This window comes from Ziziphus jujuba, chromosome 7, assembly GCF_031755915.1.
Source record: "Ziziphus jujuba cultivar Dongzao chromosome 7, ASM3175591v1".
Classification (NCBI taxonomy): domain Eukaryota; kingdom Viridiplantae; phylum Streptophyta; class Magnoliopsida; order Rosales; family Rhamnaceae; genus Ziziphus; species Ziziphus jujuba.
Window position 1 is genome coordinate 5727494 of NC_083385.1, and position 26384 is coordinate 5753877.

At 34.2% G+C, this 26384-nt stretch overlaps 5 protein-coding genes across 6 annotated transcripts; 1 reads left to right on the plus strand and 4 right to left on the minus strand.

Moving 5' to 3' along the window:
• Window positions 1-2330: 2330 nt before the first annotated feature.
• LOC112489494 (UPF0481 protein At3g47200-like) lies at window positions 2331-3746 on the minus strand. The gene has a single exon (XM_025068127.3). It carries the CDS (start codon window positions 3744-3746, stop codon window positions 2331-2333), a length of 1416 nt encoding a protein of 471 aa, XP_024923895.3.
• Window positions 3747-7245: 3499 nt separating this feature from the next.
• Window positions 7246-10207, plus strand: LOC132804391 (uncharacterized). Of its 2 annotated transcripts, none has more exons than XM_060818690.1 (5): window positions 7246-7341; window positions 7597-7726; window positions 7836-7927; window positions 8125-8255; window positions 9965-10207. In XM_060818690.1, exons 1-5 carry the CDS (start codon window positions 7290-7292, stop codon window positions 10112-10114), a joined length of 555 nt encoding a protein of 184 aa, XP_060674673.1. In that variant the 5' UTR covers window positions 7246-7289; the 3' UTR covers window positions 10115-10207. The 2 variants fall into 2 exon arrangements, with proteins under 2 accessions (XP_060674673.1, XP_060674674.1); XM_060818691.1 differs by having other exon boundaries at window positions 7259-7341; window positions 7630-7726.
• A 1707-nt stretch (window positions 10208-11914) lies between these two features.
• Window positions 11915-13416, minus strand: LOC125423954 (UPF0481 protein At3g47200-like). The gene is made up of 3 exons (XM_060818717.1): window positions 12957-13416; window positions 12377-12669; window positions 11915-12265 (listed from the first exon to the last, which is right to left on the minus strand). The coding sequence occupies exons 1-3, from the start codon at window positions 13414-13416 to the stop codon at window positions 11915-11917; spliced, it is 1104 nt and encodes a 367-aa protein (XP_060674700.1).
• A 6063-nt stretch (window positions 13417-19479) lies between these two features.
• Window positions 19480-20652, minus strand: LOC107433456 (UPF0481 protein At3g47200-like). The gene is made up of 2 exons (XM_060818718.1): window positions 19937-20652; window positions 19480-19873 (listed from the first exon to the last, which is right to left on the minus strand). Exons 1-2 carry the CDS (start codon window positions 20650-20652, stop codon window positions 19480-19482), a joined length of 1110 nt encoding a protein of 369 aa, XP_060674701.1.
• Window positions 20653-22926: 2274 nt separating this feature from the next.
• Window positions 22927-24289, minus strand: LOC132804407 (uncharacterized). Its single transcript, XM_060818719.1, has 3 exons — window positions 24159-24289; window positions 23704-23955; window positions 22927-23470 (listed from the first exon to the last, which is right to left on the minus strand). The coding sequence occupies exons 1-3, from the start codon at window positions 24287-24289 to the stop codon at window positions 22927-22929; spliced, it is 927 nt and encodes a 308-aa protein (XP_060674702.1).
• Window positions 24290-26384: the final 2095 nt, after the last annotated feature.

Genomic DNA, 26384 nt, shown 5'->3' on the forward strand with positions numbered 1-26384 from the left:
ATTCTTCAAATTGACATATAATAAGAGGGATCGCACTTCCTTGCTGTGCCTGCAACCTCACTGTTGTTGTTGTTTTTTTTATTTTTTATTTTTTATTTTTTTTAATTGCCAACCGATTATCACGGTGGCCCATCAATTTTTGTTTGTTTATGTTATTAATTTTTATTACTTGCTCTTTAAAAGTTAATATTTATAATTATTTCTTTGCCACTGGCTATCCCAATGGACTCTTTTTTTCCCATAGACTTAACGCAATATATTGAGTTACAAGTACTGTCTCCTAACTAGATAATGAATGCAAAAAAGAAAAAAGTACCGACTCCAAATATGTGCAGGGATGTTTGTGACTTTAAAGTCCTTTTCAATTTTCTGTGTTTCTCTATTTTTTCTTTTTTTTTTCTTTTTTTTTTGGGGTAAAAATCAGTCCTTCTTTTTCGTGGAATAAATAAAAGAAATAAACAAATATTAATTAAAAAAGAATTATTCGATAGTCCTTAATTAGAGCATCTGCCATAGGTACGCAGATTACAAAGTGGGGTAAAGAATGAAAAATATCCTTTAACACCCATGGAAAGAGATTTTTTTTTTTTTTTTTTAAATCAGCACAAAATTGGAAGGATTTATTGCCTATATAATATAGATGTTTATCTCTAATAGTTTTATGTAATATTGATGTGCATACATTTTTTTTCTTTTTTTCTTTTTTGGCTTTAATTATATATTCTTGATAATAACTGTCTTTATTATTGATATGGATTGTTTTCAAATGTTTTTTTTTTGTTTTTTGTTTTTTTGTTTAGTTATACTATTTAACAGATCTTATAAAAACAGATGATGGCCCTCGTTTTGCCCCCTTCAACAGATACATGAGCGAACAGGACAGAAGGCATCTTTTCTCTCTCTCTTTTTTTTTTTTTTTTTTTTTGGGGGGGGGGGGGGGGGGGGGGGGGGGTGGGTCAAAAGAGAGGAGGCAGCTCCTCTAAAGAAAATTCATCAAGAATGAGACAGGGATCGTACTTCCTTGCTCTGCCGGAAACGTTACCATTGCTTTTTTTTTTTTTTCAATTGACAACCAGATATTATGGGTTGGCTATGGCCTATTTCCCTTTATTTTATTTTATTTTATTTTTTTGTGTTTTAAAATTTGCCCTATAAAAGTTAATATTTATCATTTTTTTATTGAACATTTTCATTTATATTATATCTATACATACATATATATATATATATATATATATATATATATATATATATATATATATATATTTATATTTTAATATGCAACAATAAGCAATGTTATATTTATCAAAATTTTAGTAAATCATAATATAATAATATATGCATGGTTAATAAATTATTTATTTTTTACAATTATATAAGGAAAAACTAATAGTATAATGCTAATTTATGGTTTATCAAAATTTTAGTTAACAAATTTAATAGATGTAGAATTAATCGTGCAACAATACTAGTTGCACTAGTTGCCTTGTCAACTAATGTAGAATTAATAGTGTAGAATTACTTCTACACTAGTTGTCTTGGCAACTTTCCATAAATTGACAGTTATAATTTTACTTTAAATGGTAGTTTCCATAGAGAAAGCTCGGTTTTCTTCAAATGTAGAATTACTTCCATTCTTGTGCCAAAAAAAATTAATAAGAATAAAATTGACATTTAGCCGACGTAGAGGGCGACAAGAGCGAAGGCTTTGAAGGGCGGAGGTCTGAGTGCCCTTCATAACCTCTTCTGAAAGACACTATGGCCCATCACCACTGGGCTGGCTCCCATGTTTCCTACCACCAACAACGACAACGACAATGACAACGCCTTCCTTGTCGTCCACCGCCTCTTCCTCCACCATCTCATTCATTCTCAATTTCTATGATGACCTCCCTTTGATCTGTGTTTGTCTTCTGTCCTACACTTTCTTACTTTGAGGCAGTCCGAGAACAGAAACGGGCTTCTCTTTTGGGCCGTACACGGACAGTGGGTTTAAGGCGAACCAGTCCAAAGTCCTAACTTTTGGTACATCAACTATATACACCACAATCTTTTTGGAATTGTTAAGTCAAGATCATTTGAAAAAAAAAAAAAAAAAAAAGAGGGTGGGAGTGGGGGAGAGAGAAATGTTAATTTAATTATTATCATTTTGTTAACATTTCTTAATTGACAAATCATTCACATTTACTAATGGAACAAACGTAATCGTTTGTATTAAGAAACCGTATTTTATTGTCACATAGATTGTGTCTAGATAATTATCATTTTCATTCATCAGGATTTTTCCGATCACATTTGGATATCCTACGATGCTCAGTTTTTATTTCAAATTAGAAGAACAAATCCTTGATGGTTGCAATGACCGAGACAATTGAGAATACAAGGACAAAAAACGCAACGATAGAGGAACTCCCAGTCCAAATATCCTTAAAGTAGACGCTTTTAAGGGTCGCCTTTGCAACGTTCCACGGATTGTTATAGTGGTCATTAAGATGTTTACAGAGGGTTCCATAGTAGAAAGATGTTTCTGCAATTTGGTCACAGATTTTGTTAAACAAATTGGCAACTGCATCATTGCTGCCTAGAAAGTTCTGAACGACATCCTTCTCAACCAGTAATTCCACATCTTCAGCAGTGTTGATAAGTTGATCCAGCAGCGAAATATAATTGCATATGTGAGCCTCACATGGATAAAGACACTGCTCCAAAGCCATAACGTTTCTCATAAGGCATTCTGTGTCGTCTTCTACCTTGAGTTTAGGGACCTCCAGTTTCAAATACTTCCAACCTCTACAGTAACGGTTGCATGTAACCTTTGTTATGACGCAAGCTAAGGAATGGTCTTCACTCAGCGCAAAGTTCACCCCTGCTCTATCCAGTTGTTTTGCAGTGTATAGACATTTGGTTTTGACATGTGGACCTCCAGGATACCCGCTATCTGGACACATGAACTGTCTGACCAAATCAGTGAAATGTTTGATTTCGTTCAACTGTTGCAATTCCACTTCTCCTGGCTTCTTTATTGTAGCTTTTCCATTCCTGTAATAATCAATGAAGAATTCACATGTAATCCTAATAAAGAAATCATGGGATTCACTTTCCGTCCAATGTTTTGATAGATAAGGAGGGATATTCATATTCCGTTGATTTTCTGGCTGTTTTTTGAGGATGAAGTCAAATAATTCTGTGAAAATAAAATAAGGGAGCTGATTTTCGAGCATTATTAAGTCCAGCTCTATAGCTTTCCTTACCCATGGAGTTCTCAATATGTAGTCCTGTATGTCCTTCTTCATTTCCTCAGGCTTGTCATTATTATCCAGCACATGTTCGTAGTTTCTCAAAAATAGCTCAAAGATGAAGCAGACATCTCGTAGAATAACCCGGAAGAACATGTCCCGATTATTCCTAAGCTCAAAGCTCCCTGCATAGCTACACCAGATTCGTTCTTGGCGATCCCCTTCTTCGATGAAGTCTCTGATGTCATTTTCCCTAATATGTTTACTGAAGTCCCGTTTCCAGAATTGATCATGATATTTGGTTTTGTGCTGTTCCATGGCATTCAGTTTCGGTTCGTCGTAATGAAAAGGGCCTATGGAAATTAGCTGGGGAGTGTAAGCTGCTTCATGTACCTGACGGAGCTTCCTGGGAACTCTATGGATCCAACATGTAGAGTTCAGGTCAGGTTCCAAGTCCTCTGGAATGTCTATTATGATTGCCTCATCGGGGCAAGCCTTCTTTTCTCCCATTTATAAACGGCTTTCGAAGATCCTTAATTTCCCTTGATACCTATAGAAAATAAAGCAGATTACAATAAATCATCAGAAAATGCAAACTTGTTCTAAAAGAACAGAACACCACTCTGTTTAATTTCTAGAAAGAATAACAGATAATTGAATCATGCATAGTCATACTATTGACTTTGATTTCCTTCTACTAAATATATATATATATATATATTTCCCATTATCAATTCTGATTTTTATATCCAATCATAACCCCTTTGATTCAGTCTGAGGCTATTCATAAAGCAATAAGTTTTGTATTGCATTGCAACTTAATCGACCATATATGTTAACAAGGAAATAGTAAAATGATGAACCATATAATGTTTACCGCTAAAAAGTGCATGCTATCTTCACTTGTGAAGAATTGGAAAGAATGGAGAGCATGAAGAAAATTTAACAAAGTGAAGAACCAGAGAAATATTATTAATTAGTAGAAAAGAGAAATGGTTTTATAAACATCGTAGGTGTCCTTCTCATCTCTCCCTACATAATTAAGGCCTCCTCCTATGATTCTATCTCTCCCTTCATATAAATGAGGACTCATACGTGATTACAAATCAAAAATAAAAAGACAAAGAATCAAAGCATATTTCAATAACAACAAGTGATAGGACTAACCACTGGTTTATAATATCTCAGCCGACGTTAGGGGCTGCAAATGACTGTGAAGATCTAGTAAGAATCAAAAGTTGGGACCTGGGAGAAGGCTAGAGGCAGAGGATACGGTCTGTGTAACTCCTCATTTTTTGAAAAGAAAAATAAAAATAATAATAATAATAAATAAATAAAAATTGGGGAATGGGGATTGTTGTGCACATCCCCTTTAAAATCATAATTTATAACAGGAGTCGAGTCAAGTCAACCGTTCCCAGTTGATCTAGGCCAGTCGATTTTTCCGAGTTTTCTACTTCCTATTTTCTTTAATTTAGAGGCAAAAAGACCAAATATTTTGTTGCATATGCCATCCACCAACTAAATCACTATTTTTATATTCATGAAGGAGGCCAAAAAACAACAACAAATTAATACAATTGTAAGGAATTTATTACATTTTTTCTTTAAGATTCATTTCCTTGCATTATTATCTGTGAACTTGCAGTACTATATCCATATACATATATAAATATATATATATATATATATATATGGTTTTTCTCTTATTTAGATCTCCATTGATCTATCCGGTTTAATGTGCTTTTATAAGCCTATTGTCCAGCTTTCATATGCTAATAGATGCCTATTAAGGCATCTGCTAGACTTCTAGGTAAGAAAATTTTAGTATATATTCTAAGTTTTACTAAAAAATGCTTAGATCCAATTATATTTTGTGCACAATCTGTCTCAATCAGTTTATTATTAATAAAAAATTGGTAATGCGTATATTATGGTAAGGATTTGGTGTGCGTCTTATATAACAATGCCTTATATATAAACAAAATAGTTTAAGAAAAACTAAAATGTGCAAGTTTTAAGTTTTTGTTTTCTTAAAGAATGCAAGAAAAGGCTTTTTGAGTTTATTTCATCTTTGTGACTAAAAAAATCTTAAACTCAAACTCAAGTTTAAGACCGGTGAAATGCTAACATGAGCACACATGATCGATAACAGCATCAGAACCAAATATGAATTGGCAATTAAGCCAGTCTTTCTTTAGTCGAAAAAATAAAAGTCATATTTCTCTAGAACTATATATATATATATTTGCTGAATGGACTGGTGGTATATTAATATATACATGGGAGGTATATTACATAAACAGATGTTTAAAAAAAAAAAAAAAAAAAAAGAAGCCTGAATATGATCTAGATTAATATTGGCAAAATATTAGATGATAAGCACCAAATATGTAATTGGCAACTAAGTCAAAGTCTTTCTTTAGTCCAAAAGTATATGTCATAATCCTCTTCTCTAGTTTTCTATTGGGCTAGTGGTATGTATATACATGTATATATATATATGCTGAATGGACTGATGGTATGCTAATATGTTGATGGGAGGTATATTCCATTAAAAGATGTTAAAAAGTAGCGTGAATGATTATCTGGATTAACACTGCAAAAATATGAGGAGAGATTGTTCGGTCAACGCGGGTTTAGGGATAAGGTAATCGTTTTTTAATTTTAATTTTTTGATGATTGGTCTTTTGTCGTCATTTTATAATCATTAATTACTCCTGCGGCATATCATACCACGTTTTTTTAGAGATCTTCAAGATACTACCAACTTTATAGTCAAAATCAAATACCGATTCAATAATAGTTATTGAAATATTTATTAAATAATATGTTAATATTTAATAAATTTATTTATTTATTTATATTTAAATTATATAATATATTAATAAATAATATTTTAATATGTATTATTCATAACATTTTGATACATATAATATTAAATATGGATACATGATTGAAATTTAGAAACATTATTATATATATAATGATTGTGCTAATAGGGCTGTAAATAAAGCTCAAATAACTCGTGAGCAGCTTAGTTCAATTTTAGTTTATTTAAACTTAATTCGCAAAGAAAACGAATCAATTTTGAAGAAGAAGTAAAATCCATGAGTTGATTTTAAATAATAAATAAAGTTCATGATTAGCTTGAATTATTTATATAAAAATTATATAATAAATTTAAACATATTTAATATTTATAATGCATAAACAATACTTTTTATATTTTCAATTTATAAATTTTTAAAAATTAACCTAATTTTATGATAAAATTAATAGAATAAAAAACTTCATTATTTATTATATATTTTTATTTTAAAAAATAAAAATTCAAGCTTTTTAGTTTTTATATTATAATACATTAAGTCGAATTAAAGTTAAGTTTTTTATGAGTCAAGTCGAGTTAAGTTAAATTGAGCTTTTCATGAATCAATGGAGTAAAACTTATCAAATTATTTCAAAATTTTATGAGTTTATACATTTTTAAAATCATATGGACCAAATTTAAAATATTAATACTCAGCTCATTTACATGCCATTTCTTACTACTAAACCTTTTTTTTTTTTTTTTTTGGATGATCCAGTACTAAATTGATTTCAAGATATATAAAACAAAAGGGTTGAATTTGATTCTTATCGTCGTTCAACTATATACAGCGTGATAAGCATGGTATATTTTATTAAATCTGGAAGGTTTACATGTGAAAATAATGTTCCAGACGAATACTACTGTCAAATTTAATTTTCTTTATGTTTATTTGTCACATTTAATTTTTGTGCAAGTAGATGATTCATTTTGGTGATTGGCTCCAGCTTTACGCGGTCAAGGCTAGTAGAGACAGTTGACATTTGAATTCATTCCGATAATTTAGCAAATTTAGTCCCCAGGAGCTTTGCTTACTTATTCTCTCTAATTACCAATCCATCAGTTCACCGATTAATCTTTCTTCTCCTTTACTCTACTAACTTTTATCTTCTTAATTTTCTACCCAAAAAAAAAAAACTTTTATCTTCTCAATTGTACAAAAACCAAACTTTGGTCTTGGAGCTATGCTGACGATTTTCTCTGCCTCCTCTCTTGCCCTCAAACGCTCCATTCCTAGTATGCCTCTCTTCTTTGTCTATTTATGCATGATACAGTTTAATTATTATTATTATTTTATTTTTTTGTAAAAAAAAGAGGGGGTGATTTTACAGTGGTTCGTGTTTTTCCCGAATAGAGATTATTATTTTTATTTCTAAATTTTTTCGTACAACATAAAAATAAAAACCAACGCCTTTTTTTCCCCCCTTCTCTTCTCCCACAAAATAGCTTACAAACACCAAATGTAGCCAAAGATTTCTGGCGGTTCTATAGGTATTCTGGCTCTCAACAAAGCTGCTTTTCCAGGTGCAGCATTTCCCAGGCAGATAGGGACTAACTATGGGCATCAGAAGCAAAAGCAAACACTCAGTTATTCTTTTAAACCCCTCCAGCACCATAATAGGTAACATTTTGATGAGGGCGCAACCAGATTTATTTTTCCGCGTAGTTTAATTTCCTAAAATGTTCTTGATGATCTGGTTGACTAAGTAATATTTTATGAGGCGTGGCAGGGTGCAAAACATACATACTTCGACGCACACTATTACAGTCTACGTGAAAGACAAAAAGATATTAGTTGAATTTCCAACATTTCATAGAGACGGTCGGTGCAATTTTCTTGTTGTATTATTCGTATCAATGATTTAGAGTGCGAATTTGCCACCCCGATATCAAAATATATATATGTATACTTTGATGATAACTAATTAGTGACAAATTAATTACTGTCATAGATCATATATTATTTGCCCCTTCGGTAAATTTTCATTTTTTAATTTGATTTCTGAAATTAATACCCAGGTACTCAAACTCGTGTAGTTACACATGGCAAATACAAGAAGCTTAATAATGGTATATACTACAAGGATATTTGTACCGGTACTGGTCCACACCCAAAGAACGATAAAGGGGATGCTTTTACTTCATTTTATGTAGGTGGATTATGACTAATTGTTTCCTTCTCTATAATTGTGTGTGTTTGTGGGGGGGGGGGGGGGGGGGGGGGAAGAAAAAAGAAACAAGACTGTTCTAGAGTTTACAAGATAAAAAAAAAGACAATAAATAAATAAATAAATAAATAAATAAAAACTCAAAAAATTAAACTAAAGAGTAGTAGATGTTTCCATCATTCATCAGGAAAGCAGTTTGATTCGTGATTTATACAGTTTTGTTAATGTAGGAACACTTTCGTATGTTTTATTAGATTCAAAAGTACGTTTGCATAACTTGGAATATACAAATATGCAAAACTGCTATTATGGGCACTGTCGACCCTGTTATTCAGTGGGTATCACCTAACCATATTCGCATATAACTTAAAATATCACCTAGCATATAACTTAAAAACAGGGAAGAAAAAAGAAACAAGACTGTTCTAGAGTTTACAAGATAAAAAAAAAGACAATAAATAAATAAATAAATAAATAAATAAAAACTCAAAAAATTAAACTACAGAGTAGTAGATGTTTCCATCATTCATCAGGAAAGCAGTTTGATTCGTGATTTATACAGTTTTGTTAATGTAGGAACACTTTCGTATGTTTTATTAGATTCAAAAGTACGTTTGCATAACTTGGAATATACAAATATGCAAAACTGCTATTATGGGCACTGTCGACCCTGTTATTCAGTGGGTATCACCTAACCATATTCGCATATAACTTAAAATATCACCTAGCATATAACTTAAAAACATCACCTAGTTATATGCGGATGACACCCACTTAATAATGGATGACTATGTCTACAATAGAAAATTTATACAAATATTGGTAAATAAGTAATGCTAGAGGTAATAAAAAGTCTACCAGATTGTTTACCAAATATACATGTGCCATTGTTTTATTAGTTAAAATATTAATATAATCTAATTATTAATAAAAAGTAAATAATTGAATTGATAAATGTAACTAAATATAAGTTAATCAAACAATAATATATGTATCCATGATAAATATTTTGTTAGACTTTTCATTATTTCTAATTATTCATGATACATTATATACATAAAATTTTTCAAAAAGAAATTGAAAATTAATGAAAATTAAGTAAAACATATATGGTCATTGTCATTGTGGCTATAGTAGTATTTTTTGCAAATGTTGTTTTCCTTTGTGAGGGTTTTTCCTTCCTAGATGAGGATTTCTATCTTTATTTTCCTTATTTATTTATGTGTGATAAAATCACATATCATCTTTGAAAACAATTGTTTTATTTTTCACTTTATTTATTTTAATTATTTATTAATATCTTCAAATGAAGTGGCATTATATTATTACTATATAGAGATGAAGAAGGAAAAAGAGAGAAAGAAGATGAATCATCTATCTATATAGTAGTTCAATCTTTATAAAAGAGGAGCACTAGTGTGATTGATTAAACTTATAAAATTGATTAAACTTATAAAATTAAGTATCTTTATATATTTAGGTATCTAAATCTTTACTAAAATACAAAACATACACTTCCTCTTTAGAAGAAACAATTATCGTGTGCTTCTCCTACAACCACTCTAATTAAATGTTTTATTTCAATGTAAAAAGCGGTTCCATTTTTTTTTTTCCCCTCTCTCTCTTGAGAATGTTTTAGAGATGCGATATTCTCCTTGATTGCTGCAACTCTAATTTAAGTTCATTTGCAGGCTGGAATAGAATATGTCATCTATGATGAGTCGGGCAATCGTTTAGAATATGGGAATCGAGTCCAAATCAAAATGGGAAAGAAGGAATTTGGTCCAGGTGAAAAAAAAAAATTAATAACTAGTAGCTTTTTATTTTTATATCATTACTAATTAATTTAATGTTTTTCACTATAGGTTAGTTTTTTAGTATCTTTTAGCCCTATTCTCTGTATAACTAACAACATTTGTTGTCTTTTACCCAAAAAAAAAAAAACAACATTTGTTGTCCTTTTACCCAAAAAAAACAACATTTGTTGTCCCAAAAAAAAACAAAGGCACGCCAAGCAAATAAATAAACAAATAAAAAGTTAAAAAGAAGCACTTTAAAAAGTAGAAAACTTGTGCAGGATTAGACAAAGCCATTCAACACATGGGATTAGGAGGAAGAAGAATGATAGTTATTCCTGCGAGTCTGGCTAAGGTCAGTTTCTCAATCACCGATTGAAAATAGACGTTTAATTAATACGCGGTTGACACTTGACACATTCCATTCAATTTCTAAGTTTTCTTTATATATAATATATTTCTCAAAAAAAAAAAAAAAAAAGAGTACATATTCAATTTCCAATTTAAATTGATAATGCCTGATCTAATAGATGTGATATGTATCATCTCTTCTTGTACATTTCAGACAAAAAAAAATAATCTCTTCTTGTACAGAATGCAGGAGAAAAAGAGTACGGAGTTTATGATGTGACACTTTGCAGTATTCGTATTAAGTCATTATTAAAAGATAAAACTTTGTATGCGTAGGGAGGATGAGATTTTCCGAAGCCCCCAGTGGAAATCTGAAGCAAGGACCGGAAAATGAAGAAATAAAATCTTCTACTGTGTAATCCTAATTAGCCCAAAAAAAAAAAAATCCTAATTAGTTGTTTCCTAAAAATCTTCCTTCTTTAAATGAATCAGTAGACATTTTTTTTTTTCTGATAAATATATTTTATTGTAAGATTTTATAATTATGAAACTGAGTACAACTTGATTGTGCTTGCATAGTTATTAATGATTGAAAATGCAGTTGGATAAATTTCAAGATTTTAAATTGACAATTGTTAGTTAATTAGAAGAAATCTACTTGATGCTTTCAATGGCTGAAACTAACTCTGCAAAAAAGTACAAAATGTGAGACAATACTAGAACTACTTGTCCAGAGATCCTTAATGTAGACACTATTAAGGTTGCCTTGGTCACGTTCCCAAAATTGTCATAGTGCTTATTAAGCTCTTGGCAAATCCACCATAGCAGAAACTTATTTCCACAATCTGTCGCAAAGCTCGTTAATCAAATCAGCCACTGCATCGTTGCTTCCAAGCATTATGAAGCACATATTTCTCAACCAGCAACTTCAGCTGTGTAGATTAGTTGATCCAAAAATGAAATGTAATTTCAGGTATAAGTCTCAAATGGACAAACACATTTTCCAACGCCATAATGTTTCTCATAACGCATTTCTATGCCGTTTTCTACCTTGAATTTAGGGACTTCAAGTTTCAAAGATTTGGGCATTTTTGGAATTTTAATATTTTATGGGGGTGTATGTGGTTGATTTTATCATGTGTGTATATAGAGGCCTCCCGGAAAATTCAGCAGCCCAAGGCCAGTTCTACAATATTGGGTGGGCGTCGGGCTCCACTTTGGGATGGGTTGTGGACAAAACAGTTTTATTTATTTATTTTAATGGGGATGGAAATCTAAAGTAATGTTACTCTTTTGGGGTTAATATCTTCAGAAACGCCAAGTAAACGTTTCAAATAACTAAAAGGAACATCTCATTCTCATTCTCATTCATCCAGTAATAAAATTTTATTTTATTTTATTTATTATTATTATTATTATTATTTTACCATGTGGTCATATCTTTGATGCTTACAATGACAGAAACAACTGAGAATAAAAGCACAAAAAACGCAACTATACTAGAACTGCTAGTCCAAAGATCCTTGAAGTAAACCCGCTTAAGGATTTCTTGGTGACGTTCCAAAAATTGTCATGGTGCTTGTTAAGTTGTTTGCAGATTGTTCCATAGCACAAACCCGATTCCACAATTTGGTCGCAAAGTTTGTTAACCAAATCTGGCACTGCATCGTTGCTGCCAAGCAAATTGTCAACAATTCTCTTCTCCACCAGCAATTCCACATCTTCAGCAGTGTTAATGAGATGATCCAGCAGCGAAATGTGATCACAGATATAAGACTGAAATGGATAAACACACTGCTCCAAAGCCATGACATTTCTCATAAGGCAGTCTGTATTATCTTCTATCTTGAACTCAAGGACAACCAATTCCAAAGATTTTCAAGGAAAAAAATTGTACTTGAACTTTTTAACCACTATGTTAGTTAAATATTGATTTTTACAGGGCACAAAGCTCACCCCTGCTTTATCCAGTTGCTTAGCACTGTAAAAACAGGTGGTATAATGAACAGATGGGTCTTCCATGCCATTATAATTGACATATGTATTTGTTTGAGAATAACAAGAAGAACAGGGTGGTTGATTTGGTTGAGCAGGTTGAGACAGCAGAACCATCAGATCAGTTGGACACAGAAACTTTCTGACCATATCAGTAAAATGTTTGATATTCTTGAGGAAATTAGTTTCGGTGCCCCAGATCGTATCGTCAGCGATGAATTGTGATCTAGTTTCCGCTATGCTTAGCAAACCACCTGCATTGAAGCATTGCTGAAAGTGATAAACTTTTTCCAGCGTTTCCTCGCAGAAAGCTCTTCCAATGCAGTAATAATTACTGACAAATTCAATGGCAAAATGTGGAAAGGAATAGTGGGATTTTCTTTCCATCTGATCAATGCGGAAGAAACAGGATATATGGCATCTTAATTAGATACTAACTGAAGAAAAAAAAATAAAAATGAACACCTGAATTTTTAAACCAAATAAAATAAATAATTGAGTGTGAGGCCATTAAGTGCCCTGGATTCTATTGAGTTCTAACCTGATCCTGCCAGTGCCCCTGGGTGACCATGTTTTGATAGATAAAAAGGAAAATCCATATCCATTTGATTATCTGGCTGTGTTTGCAGGATGAATTCAAACAGTTCTGTGAAAATAAAAAAGGGAAGCTGATTTTCCAGTAATATTAAGTCCAACTCTATAACATTCCTCAGCCACGGTGTTCTCAATATATAATCCTTCACTTCATCAGGCTTCTTATTTCCAAGCTGATTTTCAAAGTCCCTCAAAAACAGCTCAAAGATGAACAGGGCATCTCGTAGAATCACACTGAAGAACAGGTCTGGATTGTTCCTGAGCTCAAATGTTCTTGCATAACTATCCCAGATGCGTTGTCGGCGATCTTCTTGTCTCATGAAATCTTCAATATCATTCTCTCCAATGTGTTTGGAGAAATCCCTTTTCCAGAATTCCTGCTGATACTTGGTTTTATGATGTTCCATGGTGTTACGGAATTGGGAGAAAAACAAATAGCAACGGAAACAAAGAAAGCGAAGAACAAACACACAATTTACGTGGAAACCCTTGACGGGAAAAACCACGGGCAGGGAGAAGCAAATCCAATATCGAAAAATTGGTACAAAGGTAAGTAAAATTGCGCGATATCCTAAAACCCCAATTACAGCCGAAAAACCCCAAAAGCATCAAAATATATATTGTACGGAAGACACCTTAAAATTGAACAGGTTTGTATGGTCTCGGGCCTATCGGCCCGAGACCTCCGCTTCCACCACAGAGCCCCAAATTTTTCTCTAAAATTAGTTTCACCAAATGGGTCGCACCGCGAGCTTTTTGGGTCGGGTCAACAAGAATTCGGGTCACTAACTCTAACAATCTCCAACTTGACACGAATTCCATATAAGGAATGAAAAAAAAACATACAAAACTCCAATCTTCGATAAAAGTTGCCATCCTCTTCCACAAAAACCCCTAAAGGCAAAGCTCAACAACAAACACCAACCAAGTCCAAGCAATGCTCAAACTTGGCTACTGGAAGTGCCTTGGTCATCATGTCAGCAGGATTATCATGAGTACTCACCTTGCTGACAATAATATCTCCACGAGCAATAACATCACATACAAAATGATACCGAACATCTATATGTTTTGTCCTCTCGTGAAACATCTGATCCTTAGTGAGATTGATAGCACTCTGACTATCACAATTGATGACCATACTCTCCTGCTCAGAGCTCAACTCACCTATCAACGCCCTTAACCAAATAGCTTCTTTCACCGCTTCATCTATAGCCATATATTCAGCTTCTGTAGTTGATAGTGCAACTGTTGCTTGCAAAACAGACTTCCAACTGATAGAAGTATCTCCAAGAGTAAATACATAACCAGTAGTGGACCTCCTTCTATCAAGGTCCCCAGCAAAATCTGCATCAACATATCCACTTACACCCTTCTTACTTCCACCAAACTCTAAACAAGTGTTAGTAGTGCCTCTCAAGTACCTTAGAATCCACTTGACAGCTTGCCAGTGTTGTTTGCCAGGATTAGCCATATACCGGCTCACAACACTAACAGCATGTACAATGTCAGGACGAGTACACACCATAGCATACATCAAACTACCAACAGCACTAGAATAAGGAACATGTGACATATACTCAATATCTCTATCCGACTATGGTGATATATCAGCAGACAATCTAAAATGAGTAGCTAATGGAGTACTTACAGGTTTAGCGTTCTTCATTCCAAAACGCTCCAGAACTTTCTCAACAAAAGATCTTTGAGTCAAGAAAAGTTTACCTGTAGATCTATCTCTCTCAATCTCCATACCAAGAATCTTCTTTGCCGCTCCCAAATCTTTCATCTCAAACTCACCACTCAATTCTGCTTTCAATCTGTTGATATCGGATTTCTTCTTGGCCACTATCAGCATATCATCAACATAAAGCAACAAATAGATAAATGAGCCATCTTCCAACTTCCTAAAATACACACAGCTATCATATTGGCTTCTAGAATAGCCATGGCTAACCACAAACCCATCAAACCGCTTGTACCACTGACGAGGGGATTGCTTCAAACCATACAAGGACCTTTTCAACAAACACACATGATCCTCTTTTCCTTCAACCTCGAAACCTTCGGGTTGCTGCATATAAATTGTCTCCTCAAACTCACCATGCAAAAAAAGCTGTCTTCACATCTAGTTGCTCCAACTCTAAATCATGCATAGCAATTAGCGCTAACAAAGCACGAATAGAAGTATGTTTAACGACAGGGGAAAATATATCATTAAAATCAACTCCCTGTACCTGTGAATACCCCTTCGCTACTAAATGTGCTTTGTACCTCGCATCTTCAACACCAGGAATGCCTTCTTTCTTTTTGTAGACCCACTTGCATCCCATAATCTTCTTACCCTCTGGAGGTAATGCCAACTCCCAAGTGTGGTTCTTATGAAGCGACTCCACCTCTTCCTGCATAGCAATTAACCACTTTGCAGAATCCTCACATGAAATGGCTTCATAATAGTTGCAAGGATCACTGGGACTCTCGATCTCCTGTGCTGTAACACAAGCAAAAGTGACATAGTCAGCTAAACTAGAGGGCTTCTTGATCTCCCTGCGAGGTCTATCCTTGGCAATCGAATGCTCCTGCACCTCCTCAATTCTCTCTTCTTCCACATGAGTGGGTGTCTCAAATGGGCCTGAAACTGAACTATTCTGTGAAGTACTTACTTCCTCCACCCTAAAATTCACCTGCTTTGGCACACTGTTTGAAACAACAAGCTCCTTTTTCGGATGTAGCATTGCCATCTCATCAAACACAACATCCCTGCTAATCACAACCTTAGATGACTTTGGATCAGGAAGCCAAACTCTGTATCCTTTTACACCCTGCGGGTAACTAAGAAATATGCCCTTCTTCGATCTAGGCTCAAGCTTACCATCATTAACATGAACATAGGCAGGGCATCCAAACACCTTCAAATCTAAATAATTAGCAGGTTTTCCAGACCATACCTCTTCAGGAGTCTTGCAATCGATTGCTGCCGATGGAGAACGATTCACCAAGTAGCAAGCTGTAGCAGCTGCTTCTGCCCAAAAGTCCTGTGCTAACCTAGAATTCGACAGCATGCATCGGACTTTCTCCATAAGAGTTCTGTTCATCCGCTCAGCCACACCATTTTGCTGCGGAGTTCCTCTAACTGTGAGATGTCTAACAATCCCTTCATTTCTACAAAACTCATTGAAAACACCATCATAGAACTCCAATCCATTATCTGTACGAAGGCGCTTCACCCTTCTTTCCGTCTACTTCTCTACCAAAGCTTTCCATTGCTTGAAGATAGCAAATACGTCATTCTTGTGCTTCAAAAAATATACCCAGACCTTCCTGGAGAAATCATCAATAAAGGTCAACATATATCTACCACCACCCTTAGAAGCAGTACGTGGGGGTCCCCAAAGATCTGAATGAATGTAGTCTAGAGTACCTTTGGTTTTGTGAATTCCAGTACTGAAGCTAACTCTCTTCTGCTTCCCAAACACACAATATTCACAAAACTCCAACTTCGAGATACTCCGATCACCAAGCAAACTCCGTTTACTCAACATCACCAAACCTTTCTCACTCATATGGCCCAATCTCATATGCCACAAACGAGTAACATCCGAATCTGACATGGACACTGAAACAGCAGCCGACCCCATTACCACAGAACCCTGTAGCCTGTATAATGTACCAACCAGGCTAGCTTTCATCACCACCAAAGCACCCTTCAGAACCCTCAAAACTCCACCTCCACCAGAAAAAGAACAACCAGATTTGTCCAAAGCAGATAAAGAAATTAAATTTTTAGACATATCTGGAACGTGACGTACCTCAGATAGTGTTCTGATAATTCCATCATGCATCTTCACCCTTACAGTTCCAATGCCGATGACACAGCAAGGATGATCATCTCCCATCAACACAACACCTTTATCCACCGGAACATAAGAAGAGAACCAATCCCTGTGGAGACAGATGTGAAACGAACAGGCTGAATCCAAGATCCATCCCTGCTTGCCCGAACTATCCTCAGTCACTGAATAAACATCTCCATCTTCAATTTCCTCATATGCGACACTGGCTTCGGCATGTTCCTTACCCTTTTCATTATTTTTATTCTGAAGCTTACGACATTCAGTTTTGATGTGCCCTTTTTTCTTACAGTAGTGACAAATAAGGTTTCTGAACCTTGACTTCGATCTTGGCCGACTACCACCATTGTTATTTTGATCTCTACATGATGTTCTACCTCTAACAATCAAACCCTCTCCTCTGGAACTCCCAAAGTTATTGTTATCTGAACTGCTGGTCAACTCCTTATCAAACAACTCCTTAGAATACAAAGAAGCTTTCACATCCTCCAATTTTAGGGTTTTATTACTGTAAATCAAAGTCTCCCTAAAATTTTTATACGATGGAGGTAAGGAACGCAGTAGCATTAGGGCCTTATCTTCATCATCATATTTAATGTCCATGTTCGCCAGATCCAACAAAATAGTAGAAAAATCATCTATGTGTGTTTTAATAGATGTACCTTCAACCATATAAAGGGTGTATAGATGGTGCTTCGCAATCATTTTCGTTGTGAGATTCTTTGTGATGTACAAAGATTCCAACTTGTCCCATAAGTCCTTTGCTGTCTTCTGATCAAGGACCTCCCTCAAAACTTCATTGGACAAGCATAGCTAAATGGTGGATAGGGCACGCTCATCAACCTCGGCTTTCTTTTCGGCATCCCACGAAGACGGCATCTACTCCTTGCCAACCAACGCCTTGTGTAAACCGTTCTGTGTCAAAATCGCCTTCATCTTGACTTGCCACATGGAGAAACGCATGTTGCGCTCAAATTTCTCAATGTCGAACTTTGTTGCCATGATCGAAAAAAAAAAAAAAATTTCCCAAATAGATCGACGAAGCTCTGATACCACTTGTTACGGAATTGGGAGAAAAACAAATAGCAACGGAAACAAAGAAAGCGAAGAACAAACACACAATTTACGTGGAAACCCTTGGCAGAAAAAACCATGGGCAGGGAAAAGCAAATCCAATATCAAAAAATTGGTACAAAGGTGAGCAAAATTGTGCGATATCCTAAAACCCCAATTACAGCCGAAAAATCCCAAAAGCATCAAAATATATATTGTACGGAAGACACCTTAAAATTGAACAGGTCCATACGGTCTCGGGCCACCACAGAGCCCCAAATTTTTCTCCAAAATTAGTTTCACCAAATGGGTCGCACCGCTAGCTTTTCGGGTCGGGTCAACAAGAATTCAGGTCACTAACTCTAACACATGGCCTTCAAGTTTGGTTTAGCATGGTGAAAAGGCCCAGTGGAAACCAGCTGGGGAGTGTAAGCTGCTTCATTCAACTGGCGTAGCTTCCTGGGAACCTTGTGGATCCAACGTGTTGTATTCAGGTCAGTTTCTAATTCCACTGGAAAGTCGATTATGACTGACTCATCAAGGCAGGCCTCCTTTTCTCCCATGTTACTATATTGATCCCCTCCCTTATTAGGACATAGAGAAAAAAAAAAAAACACCAAATTAATCTGTTCAGGAAAATGTGAGATTGGTTTTCAAAATATATGACTTTCTGAGTCTCTAGCTTAACTTTTTCTGTTCGGTTAGTTTTCTCACCAATTGCAAGGATCCAATCATAATTACTTGTTTAATACTACATGTTGCAATCTCCTCTTTGTGCTAAAGTAGTGCGTTATTCTCATCTCTCTCTATATTGCAAGGCTCCTCTTTCTCCATATTTTTCTTTTAGTACCACATTAAAGTGTTAGAATTAATTAATAACATGAAATCAAAATCAAAGTACTTGAAAGTCATGCACACAATTCCAATGAAATAGGACCAAAAATAGAAAGGAAATCAAATCAGGAAAGACAAGTGATTCGACTGACCGATATTGTTGGATAAATCTGGTAAGTCCTTGCAACCACTGTGAGATGAGGGAAGTGGTTGGTAGAGCCTTATATCGGAACTCCAAAAGGATAAGGGTCAGACCAATAATTCATACTATTTCCAGCTATTCCACCACCCATGAATTAATAGCATATGAATCACCTAGAATTATTAATACCATTTTGGCACTATATGGCCCTTATTGATACTCAGGGAGTAGTAGAAATTTTTGCCAAGCGTATCAATGTTATTATTTATTGATAGGACCAAAAAAAAAAAAAAAGGTTACTTCATTTATCCTACTCCGTTTGGTTCACGAGAAAAAGAAAATGCAGTGAATAAATTACAAAATTTTAAATTGGCAATTGTTAGTTAATTAGAAGACATATCCTTGATGCTTGCAATGACTGAAACAACTGAGAACAAAAGTACAAAAAGTGCAACAATACTAGAACTACTTGTCCAAAGATCCTTGAAGTAAACGCTCTTAAGAGTTGCCTTGGTAACATTCCAAAAATTGTCATAATGCTCGTTACGGTCTTGGCATATACCACCATAGAAGAAACTTGTTTCGACAATCTAGTCACAAAGCTTGTTAATCAAATCTGCTACTGCATCGTTGCTACCAAGCAAGTTATGAACCACTTTCTTCTCAACCAGCAATTCTACATCTTCAGCTGTGTTGATTAGTTGATCCAAAAAAGAAACATAATTGCAGATATAAGTCTCGAATGGATAAACACACTGCTCCAACGCCATAATGTTTCTCATGACGCATTCAGTATCGTCTTCTACCTTGAATTCGGGGACTTCCAGTTTCAAAGATTTCCAAGGCATACACTTATGTGTACTCTGTTCTATCTTTATGTCGGCTAAGCGTTGATCCTTACGTGGCACGAAGTTCACCCCTGAACCATCTAGTTGCTTTGCAGTGTAGAGACAGCTCATATTGCCATCATGAATGGGATACCTTCTGTTTGGACACAGGAATTGTCTGACCAAATCGGTGAAATGTTTGATTCTCTTGAAGTGTTACATTTCCTCATCCAGAAGCTTTCCATGGCTATAATAATCAATGAAGAAAGCACAGGTTATCTTTAGAAAGAAATTGTGCCCTTCACTTTCCTCGCGGATTTGGGATGGATAAGGACGGCTATTATTCATGTCCAATTCTTTACTATTTTGTGGCTTTGTTAGGAGGATGAAGTCGAAACGTTCAGTGAAAACAAAAAAAGGGAGCTGATTTTCCAGCATTATCAAGTCCAACTCTACAGCTTTCCTTAGCCATGGAGTTTTCGATATATAATCTTTATCGTACTTTGAGATTTCATAGTTTCTCAAGAAGAGCTCAAAGATGAAGCAAGCATCTCTTAGAATCACATGGAACAACTGGTCCGGATCATTCCCAAACCCAAGTGTCCCTGCATAGCTACGCCGGATGCTTTCCCGGCGATCCCCATCTTCCATGAAATCTTTGATATCATCCACCTCAATGTGTTTACAGAAATCCCATTTCCAGAATTGGTCTTGATACTTGGTTTTGTGGTGTTCCATGGATTTCAGTTGCGGGTTGCCGTAGTGAAAAGGCCCTACAGATATTAGCTGGGGAGTATAGGCTTCTTCTTTTAGCTGCCGAATCTTCCTTGGAACTCTGTGGATCCAACATGAAGAATTGAGGTCGGGTTCCAAATCCTCTGGAATGTCAATTGTGATATGCTGATCTTCACAAGCGCAGGCCTCCTTTATTCCCATATATTTCAAATTGTCAATGTCCTTTTCCTCTTTAGAACTACAAAAAAAAAAAAAAAAAAAAAAAAAAAAAAAGCAACCAATAAATTAGTAAGAAAAATTGAAACATATATAGTGTAATCAATTAGGAAGATAATTTTTGATATATTGTGGCTTCCTTCATAGCTTAAGGTTTTTCCTATGAAGTTTAATCACCAATTCTAAGGATCCAATCATATATATTAATCGGCCACTCCCTATAAACTAATATTCCAAATACTACCAGCTTAATTATTGAAGCTTAAATAATGAACCATATATATACAGATATAAGTTTCTTGTGAAATAAAAAAATCAAAAAAAAAAAAAAAGAAGGGAAAGAAACAAAGAAAGTGTCCAAGAACCTTAAATGCTTGGAATATAAATGGCCTTTTGAAACCGTTTTTCATTCAACCATATTGAAACATTAAAACTAATAACAAAGGGATTGATTTCCATATCAACCTATGGATGGAAGCAACAAAATTCTTGAATTGGAAAAGAAAAGAAAATTTAATTATTGCAGAAAGTTAACAGACAAACCGATGAATAAAAATTGGCTACTCTTTGATGCTGCAAATCGACTGTGATGGGGTACTCAACAGAGAAACAAACCGAGCTACAGAGAATAGAGGTCATTTAAGAAGGTTGCATTTTCTAAATGTATGGTTGATTGTAAGGACGCAATTAGCTAGTGGTTTAGGTAAAATTATGATCTAAGTTTCAACTTAATATTGGCCACATATACATAAAATTAATTTTATGTAAAAATATGTTCTTTTCCAATTTGTCTTTATCCGGTAAGGCTAATGAATTAGTAAGTATTTTATAAATAGATGACCTGATTCGAAATGGATTTTTAAAATCCCTTATATTTTAAAATAACAATTTTTTTTTTTTTTGTGGTAATGATTATTTGGGAATTAGTTCTGGATTCGATGGTGGTGATAAAAAAATGAACACTTTCTGAGAAAAGTTGAGTCTATTGTTTTCAATTTCATGGTTTTAGAAAGAAAGCTTATAATAAGTGTTAACACTTTATTATTATAAAAAAAAAAAATTTAAGGCAGTGCTTATCCCATTGTCGTCTATCAATCAGGCTAAACTATTTGGTCAAACTATTATATATATATATATATATAATTACAGTCCAAGCCCAGGTTTTGAAAGGTACAAGCCCAATTTTGTTTTTGTAGAAGTCCAAGCTCAGTTTTTGTTTTTGTAGAAGTCCAAGCTCAGTTTTATTAGGGCACTTTGAGATCGGGCCTCTTTGGGTAAGGTATTGGCTTCCCTGAAGACGAATCTAATCTGCTTCATTAGTATGTAAACATGGTTAACTACACCACGCATGAGGAATATTGACAATATTTGCTATTAATCAAACTATGTTGCTTGAAATTAGATTTCTTTTCTTTCATCAAAAAATTAGGTTCTTTAAAATGCCAATTCAATATGAAAGAAGACGTTTCATTTATCCAAATATGGGATTTTTCCAATCTCATTATCATCGGATAATCACCTTCATGACCTCAAGCTAGGAAACTTCATGTTGAAAAGAAACTTAATTTTTATTTTTGTCAAATTATATAAATTTATTTTTGGCCACTTCCTATAAGTTTTTCTTTTCTTTTTTATTATTTCCTTTTTCTTTTTAGGAAAAGCTTATTTTAACATATGGTTTCGGATCTATGTTACAATGTGTCCCAAAAAAATAAAAATAAAAATAAAAATTCATTGTTACTATATAAGATTTTTTTTTTTTTGGTTTAATTATTTTCAATTTCACATGCGAGTCTCCTATCTTCATCTGAAAATAAAAAAATAAAAATAACAAGTGCTACTGCATGTTTATATGTATACTTAATACGTGGCCCCGTCAAATGGAGGGAAAAAAAAAAAAAAACAAAACAAAAGTAATATAAGGTGTGCTAAGGTTCATATACTATATTAACTTCTTCTTTTTTATTTTTATTCTTTTTTTAAACAACACCTTATATCAACTTGAGAAATTAGAAAACTCTAGTGTTGTAATTATTATTATCATTATTATTGCGGCTTTAGTTATCTATTTTTTTGATAAAGAGCTTTAGTTATCTATTTATTTTGGGTTGAAGCAGAAACAGTCATAACTAGAACAGTAAACTAATTAAGGAACCACAGTCTATCTTTTACCTAGCTAATTAATTTAATTTACATTTACATTTTCATCCATGGGGGATTATTTAACGTCCGTACTTACGTCAGTCCTTGATATGAAACTTAAAAGAAGAGACTCTTGATGGTTGAATAGGTAGAGAAGAAGGAGAATACAAGGAAAACAATTCCAATAATCGTGGAACAAATGGTGAAAAGATCCTTGAAGTAAACCCTCATGAGGGTTGCCCTGAAAAAGTTCCAGGGATTGTCAAAATACTGGTTAAGTCTTTGGCAAAGACCAGCGTAGAAGTAACGTGATACCACAATTTGGCCACACAGTTTGTTAACCATGCGAACCACTTCCTCATTGCTGCCAAGCCAGTTGTGAACAATTTTCTTGTCGATCATAAATTCCACATCTTCGGCGGTGCTGATGAGTTGATCCAGCAGGAAAACATAATTGCTGATAAAAGGCTCATCCGGATAAACAAACTGTTCCAAAGCCATGACATTTCTCATGATGCATTCGGTGTTGCCTTTTACCTTCAGTTCAGAGATTTCCAATTCCAAATCATTCCGATATACACCCTTAAACATGGGATAAGGCTCTGTTTTTTGACTAGTGTCAGCTATAACTCTATTCTCTTTGCATCTCACAAACTTAACCCTGCCCTACTCAGTTGTGTTGCAGTACAAAGACAGAAAATAGCATCATCCTTCTCTGGAAAGTGATCACCCGGAAGCATAGACTTTCTAACCAAATCAGTGAAATGTTTGATTCCCTTGAATGGGATCTTAATTTCACCATCTTTTTAATCCTTGACGAGATCAGCAAAGCGGATTTTGTTCGTGGATTGTGTCATTTGCATGTATGTTCTCTCGGCAAGAGGTTTGCCAAACCTGTAATAATCAAGGAAGAATTCACAGGAAATGTTCTTAAAGAAATCGCTGCGTTTACTTTCCCCTGTTAGCCCTGATAGCTGATGATTATTTTTACTCTCTGTCCCATTTTCGTCCTCTGGGTAGATGAAGTCAAATAGTTCCTTGAAAACAAAATATGGGAGCTGATTAAGCATTATCAAGTCCAGTTTTATACCTGTCTTCTGCCATGGTGTTCTCAGTATGTAATCGTCTGAACGGTTTTCATAGTTTCTAAAGAAGAGCTCAAAGATGAAGCGGCATCTCTTAGAAACATGCGGATGAAGTCGAGCGGATTATTAGGAGCAGCAGGATCGAAGTTAAAGATCACTGCATAGCTACTCTGGATGCGTGGTAGTACTTTGTGCATGAATTCGATCCTTTTTCCCTCCTCTATATGTTTCCATAAGTCCTGATTCTAGAATTGTTGCTCATACTTTAATTTTTGATGCTCCATTGCATTCAACTTTGGATTGCCATGGTGAAGAGGGCCAATGGAAACTAGATGAAGAGTGTAAGTTGCTTCGTTTAACTTGCGGAGCTTCTCCGGAACCCTAAGATCCAACATGTATTGTTCGGGTCAGGTTCCAAGTCCTTTGGCATGTCGATGATGACCAGCTGATCAGGCAACTCCTCCTTTGAAACAGAATGGTGTGGTGGTGATGCAATTCTCTTTCCCTTATGACACCCAGATCAATGAGAAAACAAACAGAGTAAGTCAATTTGGCTATATGTACTTGTACTTAGCTAGCACTGGATTATTTAACAACTATTAATTTGAAATGCAATATGTTTTCGGTCATTTCTCTTCAGTAAAAAACTAATAAAGTATTGATGGATCACATATGGTTTTACAAATGGCTTACCTTCCTTATTTTTTTATTTTTTATTTTTTAATCAAGCTTTCTCACCAATTCTTAAACCATTTGGGTTCAGCATAATTATTGGGACCAAATAGTGGAGTATATATATATTTTTCTAAAATACATAAAAAAAAAAAATTGAAAAGTAAGCAGTACTCCATCCAGTGGCAAAGTGAATGCTTTTATACTGGCAGAAAGCAAAGCTCGTCCTTATCGTAAATGTAATTTTAACTGGACAAGTAAACTTGCAATGAGTGAGGTTGGCTTAATTCACTTCCACATCTTTGAGATTTATTAGTTATGGGTTCAACTCACCCTAGAAATAATTGCAATCCATATAAAATGTAAAAGAAAAAAGAAAATTGCCATCTTTTTTTTTTTTTTTTTAAATGTTAAAAGAAAAACTGATATCTATGCAATACAGAAATTAACATTTGGATATCGGTTTGTTTCTTTTGGTCCTTGTCTATGCTTAACTTTTAATCATAGCTATTCATTTCCAATCTGTTTAATTTAATGACCAAAATTAATGACATATTATTTTATAACATATGATTTTCATATGACCACTAAAACCAATGTCACATGACTTTCATATGACTACTAAAGCCCACAAATATGCAATTTTTTTTTTTCCTAATGGACTACACATCTGCAATTAAAATTACTTTTATTTTGTTCCATTGAAAAAGAAAAGAAAAAAGAAACAGCAGAGACTCTTAGATACTGGCCGCCATTGAAGCTCCATGTCTAACTCTTTTATTTCTCTCTATAAGAATACTCATAACAGTTCACTCGAAATAATATTACTTTTTATATACCTCAAATTGTTGAGAACTAAGCTCTCATCACAAACAGAAAACACACAAAAAAAAAAAAAAAAGAGATTGGTCGCCATTGAATCTACATTGCCTCCACTTTTTTTCCTTTTTTATTTTTATTTTTTTGGATAATTTACACTATCTCTACTTTCACCTCTAGCTTTTAGAATAAATGGTATTTCAATATATATACTGCCTTCATTTTTTTGCCTTTTTTTTTTTTTGAATAATTTACACAGCCTCTACTTTCACCTCCAGCTTCATATATATTGATATGAAGCTGGAGGTGAAAGTAGAGGCAGTGTAAATTACCCCCAAAAAAAAAGAAGGAAAAAAGTGTATATTGATATTAAGCTGGAGTGAAAGTAGAGGCAGTGTAAATTACCCCAAAAAAAAAAAAAGGAAAAAAGGTGGAGGCATTATATATATTGAAATACCACTTATTCCAAAAGCTTAAGCTGATGGAAGGACTTTCATTTTTTTAATATTTTTCTCTAATATTCCCCCCCAAATGCAGATCTGTCTTTTTTTGGGCTTCTTTTTGAATTTTTACATTTGTATTTTTATATTTTGGGTGGAGTTGTCGAGTTTTGAACTCAGGATCTCTTGGATCTATGGCTCGATATCATGTTGAAATACCATTTATTCCAAAAACTTAAACTGATGGAAGGTGAACTTTCATTTTATTTATATTTTTCTCTAACAATACATATATATATATATATACACTTCATTTATACACATATATTGCCCGTATTTAGATTCACTAACAAAAATGTCTATACTCCTCGTACTTAGCATCCCTTTTTCCTTCTCTTTTTTATTTTATTTTTTTAACTTTTTTACACTTTTCAAATTTCAAGTGCTTTTCATTTAACTTCAACCCTGGCCCCTTTTCTCTCTATCTATTCGCATCACTTCCATGTTCTATACTCAATAGTCAATCTATGAACTATCTCGAAGAATAGAATAGTTATCA